A 15,349-nucleotide genomic window follows, 5' to 3' on the forward strand; every position below is an offset into this window, starting at 1 on the left:
AATGCTCGCGGATACCCTGGATATAGGCGGCTAGTAGAGATGAGGCGGGCTCAGCCCTGGCCGGACAGCCCAAGTTCGGGCTCTAGAACCGAAAATAGGTTTCGGGCTCAGACTCAAGCTAAGACAATCAATCGTCAATCTCCAAACAAATTGATGAGTTAGTTCAGAAAGGGAACTTTTCAATTGCTGATGCTCGAATAATATTTGGATTAATCTAACAAAGGACGAAAATCCTATGGATTCTTAAGATAGAGGAGTGACATACAAAATTAAACTGGCTTTACTGTTTGTAATTTGCTCACAAATAAGCTTCATCTAAATTGCTTGTGATTGAAATTATCATGTGCTTCCAGAAGGAAGTCAAATTTTACTTGCCAATATTAATCTAGATTTTGTACCTAATATTACAGCTTTGCAAAACAAATTGGCCCCACTTCTCGAAACTCATTTTTCCCAGTCTAGGGTAGTTTTACCACTACCCTAGTTACTACATGATGGGACCAGTTTAAAAAAATATATACAATTTGAAAGTTTTATGAATATTGCTTTTTCCTTGATGCATTGCCTGCTAGCTTTTTTTTGAAGAATATTCTAAAGTTTCTCATTCGTGCACATTAAATTGAGAAACTATTTCAGTGGTCTGGCCAGAGGATATTTGGGTCCGTTAACGGGCCCTTCACAAAAATCCGATCAACCAAAACGGACATTTCACAAAATCCCGATCAAACAAAACGGACCCTTCACAAAATTCTGATAAACAAGATCGGATCTGTCACAAATTGTTTATTGCAAGAGCAGATCTGAAAGCAAAATAACGCATATTTCTGTGTATAAACCGATAATTTTTGGAACCTTTTTTTAAGTCAAATTAGAGGGATCAGCTTAAACAAAATCGGCTAATTTTGAAGAAAAAAAAAATCGGCACTCTTGGAATACTCCTGCAAGCGATAAATAATTGGTACTGCCAAATAAATATAATGGTTGTTTGTTTTTATCACAGCTAATTAGCAACGGTGTTGTTGTAAACTTTTCTGAAAAGGCATTGGTAAGCACTTTTTCCTCCGCTCATGATTTAATGAACAATAATAATATATATCTGCGAAATGAACTTAGAACTGCAAAGGGATAGTAAGGGTGAGGAAAAAAATATGATCGCTTCAGATAGGGTTACCAACTTCAAAATTATCACCACTTAGCGTTTGGCGTTGAACCTTTATAATGACTTGATTAGAAAATATTCTCATCATTTTACCAGCTTGTCAATATTTGCGTTTTTACGGTGGGTGCGGTGCGATGTTTAATTGTTATTTTGGGAGAAAATTATATGGGTTTTGATTTTTCGATGCTAACTATTTTAATTACCGTTTTTTTTCTTTAGATGTCTACATTTTGAAAAATGCAATCTTTTAACATCCGATATGATAATCATATTTTGTTCTTTTTTCAAGCTAATTTCGCTTTATTAGGATGCAAATAAATGAAAAGTCTTTATTTCTGTTAGAACTCTCAAGTTTTTAAAGCAAAATTCCATTTTCTGTTATTAAGTCAAAAATTAAAATGCTGAATAGATGGTTTATTTTATTTTATTTATTTATTTTTTTTTTTTTGCTTCAACTGTGTCCACAGATATTAATGAAATGTTTATCATAGGACTCTAAAATGCAATTTTAAAATAATTTTATCAAAAATATTTATTTCACGAGCCGTTTTTATACTTTTGATGCCTTCACTTTTGAGAATTGCGATCTCTTTGCATCCGCTATGGGAATCCGATTTTTAGAATTTTTGATGATTATTACGCTTTGTTAAGAGGTAAACAATAGAAATATCTTTTTATTTTTGTTAAAATCACGGAATTTATAAGTTTTAAACGAAATTCTCTGCCTTTTAAGAGTGTCTTGGGTCAAAAAGTTGAATGCTGAACCCTATTCTGAATTTTATTTTATTTATTTATATTTTTGTTACAATTATTTCAAGTACTGTACAGAAATATATCTAGTATAATTCAACATAATGTAGAATGGTAGATAAATATTGATACTTGAAAGAGCGATGCCCCCCCCCCCCTGCCAAATATCAGAAAAAAAATTCAGAATGATTTTCTTGACGTAGAAGAGGAAAACGCTCAACTTTAAGTTTAATTGATGCAGTTTGTGCCATCTCTAAATTCGAAAATTTCGTTTTAACAAAAAAAAAAAAAAATTTTTGCGAAATTTTTTGATTTTTCACAAAATTATTTTATTTTTCACAAAAAACGGACCCTGTGAAAAATCCTGGACAGACCCCTGTATTTAGATTTTTGGAACCACCTTTTTCATGAAGCAACTGAAGGGTCCAAACAATGTAACATTTCATTCTGAATTGTGATAATATTGTAAATTAAACTGTGCTTTGGTTAACAATTATTTTTTCCATGTATTTTCTACTGTCTGTCAAAAGTTTTTTTTTCTTTTTGTCATTTTGAGAGTTTTTGCCAGTTTCTGCCGAAAATTTGGGGTACAGATGTGATATACCCCCCCCCCATTTTGCGACATCCGATTTTTTGCACAAAATTGAAATATTTTTCTCGCCAATGAGGCGATAATTTTTTAAGCATGGCATCCCTGGTGAAACTAACCTGTGTTTGGCAACGCGAAGGCAATCTTGTTCGAACTTGTTTACTTGGGTTGTTTACTCTGTTTCACATAGGAGAGATACGTGTTGTTTCGTGCAATATACCTTACAGGAAAGCTTATTTTGTGTTAGTTTAGATTCAGTAGTTGTGTTTTGAAGTAAAAACATTAGAAAATGCCAGTTTCTTTAAACTTGAACGTTAATTAAAAGTTCACTCCAACGTGGTGTGTATCTGTAACGTGCCATTGTCATATGATGTTTTGTTTTGGACTGAGTGTGAGGATTTATACCATAAAAAGGTAAGTTCTTTATTTTAGAATTCAAAAAAAAAACCACTCACTTCCGAAATTCTTTGTTTTTTACAAATCCTTGAGGGGTTCTTGTAGTTTTTAACTTTATTTTTACTGTATGTAAATTAATTTTACAAAAATAGTACGGTTATTTTGTTCTAAAAGTTAATTCTTATCGATGCCACAAATTATTTAGACATATTCTATTAACGTGCCACCTTTAGGCACTGAATTTCTGAAAAAAGTTGACTCCAGCACTTTATAAAAATATAAAGGTGTTATTTTATGTAAAATATAATTGGTATTTTGAGAGTATGTCTGTATAGCAAATAAATGTATGGTATTTTTGTATTGTTTATGTTTAGGATGTTTTGTTGAGACATTTCTACTTTTCATACATCGAAATTCGAGTAACTAAGCGCTTTTTTGGCTGAAATAGTTATGGATTTTGGGGATGTTTTCCGCTTTAAACATCGCGATTTGAATCGCTTTGCTCTTTTTTAGCAGAGTATGAGAAAAGTTTTTGTTCGATGAAATGCATGTTGGAAAATAGCTTTTATTTCTATTGGTACATATTTAATTGGTGAACTGTTATAGTAATTTGTTAATTTAAACATTTTAAATACTTTCTAGTAATTGTTCTTTGTGTACAAAACCTTTCTAGTTTCTAGTATTTTTAAAGCGTATATTCGTGATGTTTTTTGTTGTAGTTTTATGTTGTTTTTATATATATTGTGTTCTGAAGTGCTTTGATCATGTTTTTTTATCTGATTTTTTCCTGTTGGCATAAAAAAAGCATCGCTAAAAAACGATGTATGACATATGTTGTCATACATCGTTTTCCTGGCGACGCTTTCTTGGCGCCAACAGGAAAAAGTCGCCAAGGGTGGGGTATATCACATCAGTTCCAAATGTGGTAGAAAGTGGTTTTTGCCATGCCGGTTTTAACCGGTTTCTACCAGTGGTTTAAACCGCCCCGGCAGAAACTTGCCAGCCCTGGACCCGGAAGTCAAAAATGAGCCCGAACTCATCTCTAGCGGCAAGGCAACTTATTTACCTTCTACCTCAGTGAACGTTGAATTATTATGCTTACATCAAAGCTATATTTGCTCTTCCTTTTACATTTTGATAGTTTATTTATGACTTGATATGCATGTTTGATGGAAAATTCTTTTGTTAATGGAAGTTAAAAGTTGATTTAGAAAAGTATTTTAATGAGATTTTTCATGGTTTTTGATTTTCTTTTTCATTTAGTAGATTTTTTAACTTCATGGCATAATTAAGTATTCAGCGCAATGTTTTTTATTTATATAGAACATTTAGTCTTGCACTATAATTAAACCTTTTAAAAAGACAAAATAATGAATGGCAAAGTAAATATTTAATGTAACTTTAACCAAACAAGAATAAATAAAATGAGAAATTATTGCCAAGATTAAAAAATTAACTGTGATGTACCATCTATTACAGAGTATACCAAAAATTAAACATCTTTAAATAATTCAATTAATTTTCATGAAAAAACTTACAAATGGGTGATCTTTTCTCCAAGCTTTTCTTTCTTCGGCAAGCCTTGCAATAGCAATCCCAGACATATTCGAATTTCTGTTTAAAAAATTCAAATAATCATGATTTAGTACTCAGACTCAGCATGTCAAAATATCAAGGAATTCAATCTGAGAAAACAAAATGAAAGGTTAGATTGTATAAACCAAAAACAAAACCTTGTACCCTTATGCTTCTATTCTGTTAACTGTTTTGCATCAATTTAGAATAACTACATATCTCTCACAGAAACATGCGTGAGATGTTATAAAATAATTTAACGGGAAGTTCCGTCCAGAACTGAACAAGCCTACTTTCCTGTATACAAAATTCGACTTTTTATCACCTGATCACTAAAATCTCTTCGTTATTAGTTAAGACTGCAAAATCTCTCAAACATACCGTTTTAATATTTTAAGCTGATTTATAAAAATAAAATATGCCTTTCTTATCTGAATGAAATAGACATAAAAAATAAATACACGAACAAATGATATAGAAAAGAGCAGGGTTGTTTGGTTTAAACCATGTTGTTTAAACCAATTGGTTTTTTTTTTAAAAAAAAGCCCAAAAAAAAAAATCATTTTACAGGTTTACATTGATTTCCCCACACATATTGAATAAGAAACAAATTAGGATTGGAAAAAGCTTCAAAGCTAGTCTTTTTGTTCAAGGCTTTCAACTAAATGAATTTTTTCTAAAGACTGTTGGAGAAAACAACGGTTCTTTTGGTTTAAAGCAAAATATTTTTAATCTGTTACAAACAAAACTAAAATTACATTTATAAATAAATATACAGGGTGTCCGAAAAGTCCTTGACACATTTAACCTAAAATACCATTGTTATGTGTCGAGGACTTTTCGGACACCCTGTACATATGTAATTTATTCAACTCATTTCAGAAATATGTGTATAAATCTTTTTACAATTACATAAAATCAACTTTACACCACAATAACATATGCATAACTACATAGCAACTTTTATGTTATAAATTAATATTATTTTTATGTTATTTAGTACTTTAAACAAAAAGCAAATTTTGAAGCTTTTCCTGAGCCTAATCAATTTTTGAGTTATGAATGATATCTAAATGACGAAAATATATGCACTGCACTTTTCTGAAGCTGGTTTTAGTAATGTTGAAGACTTTTAAAGACGGTTGCATTGCATTTTTCAAATTCTTTTTCCTGGCTTTTCCACCACTCAATCACTGTTGCAGAAGATATAACGTTTTTTGGCAAAAAAATTTCTTGAAATAGAATTTGTTATACATTTATTTGTTCTAAAGAGTTTGCATTTAATATTTTTTAAACTTCAATGCTGAATGCAACATGTATGCCAGTAAATAAGCTGTAATTTAAGTCATGTTACACCAATTTTTGTATATTTTTGATTTGGTTCTTTGTTTTAGCGATAGTCGATATCTTTTCCAAGTCTTTCCAAAATAAGAACGGAGTTGAATATAGAGCAGCACTTTTTTTTTTCAAAAAAATTTCCTGAATGAAGGAGTATTGAAGGAGCGTACAAACTCTGTTATTGATGTAAAGGAAAGGGCTTGGAATTCGGGGATCTCCCCCGGAATCTTTTCGGATTTGAAGTTTAAGAAATGTAATTCAAGGCCCTCAAATGACATTTCTGAAAAAGTTTTCAACTCCAGCAATCTTTTCAAAATTGAAGCTCCAAATATTCAAAATTTTTGATGATCTTCGATGACAGAGAGAGGGAGTTGAGTATCTTTCCCCTGAAAAATGTTTTTAATTAAGGCTGTAAAATACAGTTGTAGCCTGTTTTTTGTGATGTGTTGGGGGGGGGGGGGGAGGGATAGAGGGGAAAAAGAGAGTTTGTTGACCTTTTCCCGGAATTTTTTCGAATTTACAAGCTTTTTTGGCGGGGGGGGGGGGGGGGGGATCGCTCCTCCCGCGGTTCCGCAAGTAGGTACTATGGAATTTCAAAGAAGATTATACAGCGAATTTCTTATTTACAACACAAAACAAGCACATTGTGTTTTCAGAGCTTCACAACTATCGTGAACATATTAGGTAAATAATTACATGAGTTGTGCTCCTCATAAAACCCGAAACAAACCAAATAATTACCTCAGAAGAGAATAACTATAGCAAAATTGAAAAAAAATCTTTGTTCGAGAAATATTTGTCATTACACAATTTAATATTAAAATATTTTTCTCGCCAACTACACCACACAAGAAATTAAGTCTATGCTTTGAAAGATATTTTGAAGTGAAATATGAGATGAACTTCATTCCAGTCGAGAATTTAATCCCGGAAATCGATTATTTGCGTCATAAAACAAGGACACATTTATGGTTTTTCTTTTAATAGCATTTTATCATACCTACTATTAGCCCTGAGCACAATAAGTAATAACATGAGTTCCTTGTATAATTTCAAGAACCAGATTTTTCCTTAGGACTGAAGACTCAAAGTAAAATTGAAAAAAAAAAAAAAAAATCATGCTAGAACTTTTCTTACCTTAATACAATTTAATATTTAAGTATTATTCCCGCCAACAATACACCTACACCATAAAAAAAAGGAATGCAATGGAAAATTAGCGATACAACAATGGTATTGCCACTTTTGTGAAAAATTTTAACCCTTAATTTCTGGCTTCCAAATGCCTCTTTCTAAAAGTACTATAAAATATTTAAAACAATGTTTTTAAATTAACGTAAAATGAATTAAAATACTGATTAGGTAATAATAAGTTTTAAATGAAGTTATTCAATTCTTTCCTTGATCATTTCTAAAAGCCCATTAAGTTCTCGTTATTGTTGTTGCGGTGGCAATCATAAAAATTTTTTAGCGCATGCATGAAATTTTTGAGTTGTTGTAACTGGAATTGAAATTTCTTTTGTCATTGCTGTAACTTATTAATTGCACAATGGCGGAACGTATGGAAGTAGATTTGTCGTTAGACGATATAATTAAGAGAAATAGAGGAAAGTTCAGTAGTAATTATAGAAACAGAGGCGGTCGAGTTATGCGTAGCCGTGGTACTCGTGGTAATAGAGCAAACAATCCTGGAAGAGGTGCTCGTACGAAACAGTATTTCAACAGAGGAAACTTTACGTCACTGAGAGTATGTTTATCTTGTAATAGCTTTTATTAAAACTTATTTTAATATTCTCCTTTTTGTCCGTGAAACTTGAGCCTTACGAACTTATTGCGCTTCGTTTAATCGTGTTTTAATGACAAGCTAAACCACATTCTGGCATTATTTCGATATGGCAGATATTAACGACGTCTCAAAAGTTTTGCTCATTGAATATTCGATCTTCAGTATAAAAAATTATTTCAGTGAAGGGACAATGCAGTCTCTTATTGATTATTTTCACTCTTTCCGCTCATTACTCATATACCAATTTTGCTCTGTGTATATCATGGGTGAATCCAAAAATTTTTCAAGAGCTAGGCGTTTGATTTTAGTGCACTTATTTCTAAGTACCTTGTTTTGCGCGTGTTGATCACGAATGTTTCAAACTTCAATTTCAGATTTCCTCCTTTCTTTAATATAATCAGAGGCTGTTTAGGATTTCAATAGGGAACTTGCAACCTATTAAATGTTCATATTTTGGCTATTGGATATTGTTAATTGACCTTCAGAACTAAAACATTCACCATCGCCGAATTTTAAAACACGTGGTTGATTTTTAATGAATTTTTAAAAATCCACGTGCAAAAGTGCGCTCTTCTGAAACGTCACGGCGCGAATGGGCAGCCTTCCGCCGAAGATCCCTTGTTTTCGCCAGAGACATTTTGAGCGCGCTGATATTTATATTTTTTAGAAATTCAATAATCCTTTTGAACACACTATGGAGACCGGATGCATTAAAGCACAATCTAAATAATCTTCCTCATGTAACATCAATGATGATATTCGAATATTTCCGAAAGGATGAGAGGTTTAATGTTCCAGAAATGCGAGGAGATAAGCCTTTTACGTTTCGTCTTCGAAGTCAAATGTGTGACCTTCGGCTTCTCCCCTATCGGAAGAGCGCATGACGTCACTTCCTATGCCATTTGACGTCACAAACGCTTGAACTTTAAAAATTAATTTAAAAAAAACTACTTATCCTATCGCAAAATTTGTTTCACCTATGATGTTCATACATGTTACTCTATCATATAAAAATAAAATTGAAAAATCGAAAACTTCCCTATTTCAAAAAATTGCGGAGGGGTTGGATGCATCGAATCCCCTGGGTTAAAAATTTTAGTTTCTGGAACTTTGATTTTGAAAAGCTACAGATAACAAATTCCAAACTCCATCACCTTCCTCTTACACAATATAAGCTGACTTACAATTGTGTGTTTAGGATTTAAATTTCACAAAAATGCAGGGGAGAGTTCTGGCATGTGTTTTGGGGAGAAGCGGCAATTGACCCTCTTGGCTATGAGAAATCAATATTTCCAGAAATATGGACATGGTTTCTGCTCTTTAATCCACATTAGGGCCGTTTCCATTGGCACTTTGGACCCAAGGAGAAACCTGCTTTTCACTGCATACCAGTTATTTGCAGGGTATGTGTGGAATTTTTCTTCTGGAGTGAAAGCGGAGTTTTTACCCAGAATGCATTACTCGAAACAAGTTCGTCCACAAGCCGCTGAGGATGCTGGGTAAAAACTGCTTTCTCTCGTACAATGGGAAACCTCTTTACCTGAAAACTGGGAATCTTTCAATCAGTTTTTTTGCGGGAGCAGAGCGGGGATTTACAGAGTCCAAAAGTGTGTTGTGAATGCGGCTATTGGGTATAACCCTTTGACCTCCCTCACTGCCCTCCCCCCCTTTCATCCATGAAAAATTTCAAATGGTGGGCCTGAGAGAGCCCCCTAACATACTAAAATAATCTTGAATTTGAAGCAAACTTAAGAAATTCTGAATGAAGCATACTTAAAAAATCCTAAATCCCGTTTCATTTTCAAAAAATTATTGCAGAAAAGTCCTTCCCGCAACATTATCAAAGGCATGGGCTCAGCCAGAGGGCAACAGTAAGGAGCAACTGCCCCTACAACAAAACTTCCTCCTACACTCATTCCAAATGTCTAAAATTATACTGGGGGAGAGCCACAAAACCGCTTTTTTTGCTCTCATCAAACCAAAAGTAGCATAAAATATTTATTTTAAGGGAGAGGGAGACTAGAATTTCAAATAACTTCAGAAGTCCATACTGAGGGGAGAGGGGTAAATAAAACAGCGCTCGTACTTCCTTAAAAAAACCTTAAGAAACTTTAAATTTCATCAAGCAAAATTAAGGTCTCTAAAATCTTAAAAGGTCCTTAATTTTCTAAAAATTTCCTTATTTTTTTAAAAACTATCAAGTTATGTCCCTTTTTTCTTTTTTACCCCTTCAAATCTTTATCCTCCTATATCTGCCTAAAACATATGTTTTGGAGACATGTGAGTGATGTCAAAAAACGACGTGCTTTGCCGAAAGTTGCTTGCCTTGTTTGAGATTTCAATCTTTTTGCATCCTGCAAATATTTCAATCTTTTTAAATGTTGGAAGGTTTTTTTTTATTTTTTTTTTTACCATGTGCTACTTTATATCTGTTTATTTTTTTCATTATTTCAATAATATTTTTATTTCTTAAATTTATTTTAGAAAAAATGCAAAAGACTATCGAAAAAATGTGGTCCAACTCCCAGTCTCTGTTGCATTTGAACTTGTTTGGTCACTGTTTTTATGTATTTAATTAAGCTTTTAAAATATTTATGGTGTATATCTAATGGTTTAGCTTTACGGCCTGTAAAATTTTTTGGAATTAATGATTAAATGAAGCAACTTCAGTTATTTTTTTTTATTATCCTGAAATAGTATTATGAATTTTTTTAAACCAAATTATTAGTTTCAATGCAAGGAGAAAGGATAATGAATTATATATATATATATATATATATATATATATATATATATATTTTCCATTCTTGCTGTGAAAAGTATGTTCTACCACTAAGGGAAACTTAACACTTTTTATGCTGTAAATTTTTACCTTAAAAACAAACCTAATTTTAAAATTTACTTTCTCATTTTAAATACCTTAAATTTAAATGTTTTTTGTTAAAAAAGGGAAGTTTTAGGTTAAGGTACGTTTTGACGACTTTTTCAAAGTTCGCCAAATTTTTTGGTGCCTAAGTCTAGGCGCTATTTTTCCTGCTCTGCCAATAAAAAAAAGGGTGGGGAGACTGATGTTTTTTTTACTAACCTACTGGAAAATGAATTAAATTTATTGGATTTATTATTTACTTAATTGGAAAATCAAAATCTAAACAATAGGTTCAAAAACAACTAAATCTCGAGAAATAAATACTAAAAAACTTAACTGCTCAAAAACACTAAATATGAACTAATCTAAACATATAAATACTCAAAATTACTTTGAAATGCAACAAAAACTAAGCAAATAAATACTTTAAAAAAACGATAAAAAGCATTAAAACAAATAATTAACCTATCAAAAAAGAAATTAATTTGAATAATTTAATGCACAAAAACACGATAAACTAATCTAAATAAATAAACCCAAAACAATACAATAAAATGCTACGAAAACTAGATATATTTTTAGTAAAACGGTAGAAGTGAATGAAAACAAACTTTACAAAGGAAAACAAAAATGAATTTGAATAATATACTCCTCAAAAACATTTAAGTAATCAAAATAAATAAATCACAAAAAATACAGTAAAATTTTATTATAAGTAGACAAGTGAGTTTTAATAAAATGATATAGTACGGTACAAATAGACCAAAAAAGGGCCTAACCTCAACATCCAAAGTAAAAGTTTCTCTCCAACTCCAAATTGTTGTATACAGTCCACATATTGTTTGGTAAAAAGTTACACTGTTTTCAGTGTCGGGCTTTGGGGTGAGGGGGGAAAGAAGTTGGTAAATTAGTAGTTTTTACAATTGTTCGGAAATATTTAGAAAACTATGGCATTTAGCGCAAAAAGTGCAATATACAAAATAATCTACACTAAATTACGCATAAATGACTTAAGCATTATTTTGTTAAGTGAACGGTTCCAGAGTTACAAAGGGTGTAAAAATAGAAAATTTTCGTATTTTTTTAGATTTTTCGGAAAAAATATTCATTATCACTAAGGAAACTAAATTTTTGTATGAATTGTGTTTTGTAAAAACAAATTACAATTTTAGGGGCTGGTGGTATGTTTGTGATAAGCCCTAGAAGGAACGACAACCTCACCACCTACTCAAGGGGCTCTATTTTTAAGGGATAGAGGCTTTAATGTGCCGTGGCTATACAAGTGTTTCGTTTTAACCTGCAAAACCTTTATTTTCGCAACTGTTAGTCCTAGATGAGTAATTCCAATTGCAAAAATGTTCAAAATCAGATGCAGAGTTGAGATATTAAAAGTTTGAAGCAAAAATGAAAATGAGTCAAAAAATAGAAAAGTTAACTTTTTATACGGGCCCTGGGTCCCCTAACTACTATTTAGTGAAATAATCTCCATTGAAAACTTTTACTGACACAAAAAACTTGAAATTTATGCGACCAAATCTCAAGGAGATATTCCATTTCAAAGTTTTAAGTACGGTATAGAACATGAGATTGGAACTTATCACCCTTTCAGAAGAAGGACTGGTCGTCAATGAAAAGCAAGGTATTTACATTTTTCATTGCTGTTCAAAAATTCATGCAAATGTTATATCGTGATGCGCAAAATCACACTACAAAACCTCGAACAATTTGAAAAATCACGCTCTATGCACACGTGTAATTTTAAACACCTGTTAACCTATTTTTCACCAAAAGATGTTATTGACGGTGAATGAAAAGTGGTGTAAGTCACAAAACTGTTTCATAACTCGTTGAATATTGGTCGTACTAATTTCAAACTTTTTGTGTTGGAGTTACTTTTCAATGGAGATTACTTCCCTAAACATAAGTTAGGGGACCTGGAGCCCATATAATACGTTAAATTTTGTATTTTTTGACTTAAAATTATTTTCACTTCAAACTTTCAATATCTTAACTCTGCATCTGATTTTAAGCATTTTGCAATTGGAAGTATACATCTAGGATTAACGGTTGCAAAAATAAAGGTCTTGCAGGTTAAAATGGAACACCCTGTATAAATCTGCTGCACAGAGAAACCCGAACTTTCTCTAGACAATGTCGCAATAAGAATGAATATATTTTCAACATAGATGATTTTAAAATGTAAAAATGCATAACAGTTATGATTTATAATTATATTATTTTAATGATAGCTTTTTATAAGTGCAGCTTTTGAAGTTTTTTATTTAGAAAATAGGCATATTTGTCTGAATATTGCAACCATATTTTATCAAACTTTTTGAAGTTCGGAAACTAAGTGCAATACTAATATTTAATAAAAATGTAGAACGTTACATGCAACATACTGATAAAGATATTCACCAGCATTCAGTCCTCCTCAAACATACCACCCTCCCAGTGGCGCACACAGGAATTTTGCAAGGGGAGGGTCCAAAATTGAAAGCCTCATTCTCATTAGATACCCCAATACGCCGTCAAACATATTGACTTGATTTTATTGTTTCTCGAGAACGAAAAAGAGTTTAAAATAAACTATTGAATAAATAATTAGTATTAACTAATGAATCTATCTTCTTTATTATATTATCTTTACTAATAATAAAGCTGAAAATCTCTCTGTCTGGAGGATGCCTGGATCTCTAACGCGCTTAGTGCCTAGACCGTTTGGCCGATTTTCATGAAATTTGGCACAAAGTTAGTTTGTAGCATGAAAGTGTACACCTCGAAGTGATTTTTCAAAAATTCGTTTTTGTTCTTTTTCTATTCCAATTTTAAGATTATTTTCCCGAGCAAAACTATCATAAAACAGACGAGTAAATTACCAAGTTATCGAAACGTGGACCCGTAACATGGGCAAGCCAATTGGCGAGAAATTCACCATGCATTATTTGTAAATATACAGGCGAGCCAAAAAACTTTTTAAATTTTACTACGGGCAAAGCCGTGAGGGTACCACTAGTACTAATAATCAAGCTGAAAGTCTCTCTGTCTGGATGTCCGAAGGATGTCTGGGTCTCTGTGACGCGCACAGTGCCCAGACCGTTCGGCCGATTTTCATGAAGTTTGGCACAAAGTTAGTTTGTAGCATGGGAGTGTGCACCTCGAAGCGATTTTTCGAAAATTCTGTATGGTTCTTTTTCCATTCCATTTTTAAAAACAAAATTACCATAAGATGGACGAGTATATTACGAAATTATCATAACGTGGAACCGGTACATGGGCACAAGCCATTTGGTGAGATACGAAAATATCATAACGTGGAACCATAACATGAGTACAAGCAAATTGGCGAGAAAATTCACCATACGTTATTTGTAAATATACAGGCGAGCCAAAAGACCTTTTAATTTTTCTATTACGGGCAAAGCCGTGCGTGTACCACTAGTACTTAAATACCTGAAAGCAAAATAATATATGCATTAACTTTTCTCATAATTAAAAAAATTGCTTCAGAAAAGCAAATTCATCGTTGCAGAAGCACCATATGATTAATAAGAAGTTCATAAAATGTCACTTGATGTGATCTGTTATTACAAAACTGGAAACATGGTTATTATAGTGTATTCATTTATAATCACCAAAATACATAGAATCATAATCAATCGGGGGAAAAAAGCAAGACCTATGGGAGGAATCCGGACCCCCTGGATCACTCCCTTGTGTGCGCCACCGCACTCTCCTCTTCTAGATCTTCTTCTAGAAGAGGTGCCCCTGTTATTACTTCTATTAGTGCTCCTGTTATTACTTCTTAGACCTGAGCAATTGATGCACATGCTTGAGCAGTGTTAAATCACTGTTTCTGCACTCGCAGTTACGAACGCATTCGTCTTTGCAAATGTACACTATGAGGGAAAGTAATTCCTGGGAAGCTAGCTGCAGAACACATTGTTGTAATTGGTCTCAGGTGTTCACCAATCTTCTTCCACCACCACTGGAGCGGATTCTTCTCCTCATCCAGCCACTGTTGGACCTGGAGGTAGGCTCTATATGAATGCTGCCTGGAAGCTGCTGAAAAAGGGGGGGTAGTGCAATCAACTTGAACAATGAATATATGGGCTACTTTGCAATAGCCTGCAAGTAACACTGGTAGCGAAAGCTATCTAGATCTTTAGTATTCTTAGCTTCAAGCATCACAAGAAGGAAATGCTTTTGTGCAGCAGGAATTAAAATGGAGGGAGCAAATTCAATCATCGACTTAGCAAAAGCTGACTCAAAGACCCCCAAGTCACGTGAGTCAACAACGGCAAATGGTTGGCACGATTTGCGTGAAACAAGAGAAAGAAACCTGATTTCTTCCAATGCTTTGCTTTAGAATCTATCAAGTGACTTGAGATCTTGGTTTCATGAATGAAAGTCTTCACTCCCTCCATTTTATCTCTTCTCAATCCGTCAGCCACTGCACTGGGGTCAGCATTGGGATCATTAAAGACTAGAAGCTTTGTACGAAGTGCGCTGTTGACTTGTACTTTTCTATACGGTGAAATTTTCCCCTTCTTGTAGATAGATGATAAAGTGTCACATCCTGTGAAAGCATATATTGCTAAGAGTACACCTTTTACATCTCCAATGTCTCGCTGAATGTCCGAAACAGTGTACACCTTCTCCTGCTTATTGCCTTTCTTTGGTGTCACAATTTTCCATTTGTTTTCTGATGGTGTGTGAACAATCAACAAGTCTAGTAAGTCCGTATCATCACCAATCACACAAGCTTCAACTCCATTCTTAGTTTTACCAATCGCTGGTAAAACTATTAATATGTCGGCGTCACCCGATGCTTGATGAACTGTGAAACCGCCTCTTTGCAAGTGCATTGTAAGGAGAGAAAAAAGATCA

The 15,349-nt window shown here is 33.1% G+C and overlaps 2 protein-coding genes across 2 annotated transcripts in view; one reads left to right on the forward strand and one right to left on the reverse strand.

Annotated features, from left to right (window-relative positions):
* LOC129217061 (SUMO-conjugating enzyme UBC9-B) overlaps nucleotides 1–7,058 on the reverse strand; it is a 48,706-nt gene extending 41,648 nt beyond the window's left edge. The window contains exons 1-2 of the mRNA XM_054851306.1: nucleotides 6,945–7,058; nucleotides 4,433–4,508 (exon numbers count right to left, since the gene is read on the reverse strand). Of these exons, the coding sequence (XP_054707281.1) occupies nucleotides 4,433–4,498 (66 nt within the window). The 5' untranslated portion in view covers nucleotides 4,499–4,508; nucleotides 6,945–7,058. The remainder of the gene's footprint in view (nucleotides 1–4,432; nucleotides 4,509–6,944) is intronic.
* Nucleotides 7,059–7,356: 298 nt separating this feature from the next.
* Nucleotides 7,357–15,349, forward strand: part of LOC129217062 (THO complex subunit 4-like) — a 54,099-nt gene continuing 46,106 nt past the window's right edge. Inside the window, exon 1 of the mRNA XM_054851307.1 lies at nucleotides 7,357–7,554. Within this exon, the coding sequence (XP_054707282.1) occupies nucleotides 7,357–7,554 (198 nt within the window). The remainder of the gene's footprint in view (nucleotides 7,555–15,349) is intronic.

The sequence above is a fragment of the Uloborus diversus genome, chromosome 2 (assembly GCF_026930045.1).
Source record: "Uloborus diversus isolate 005 chromosome 2, Udiv.v.3.1, whole genome shotgun sequence".
NCBI lineage: Eukaryota > Metazoa > Arthropoda > Arachnida > Araneae > Uloboridae > Uloborus > Uloborus diversus.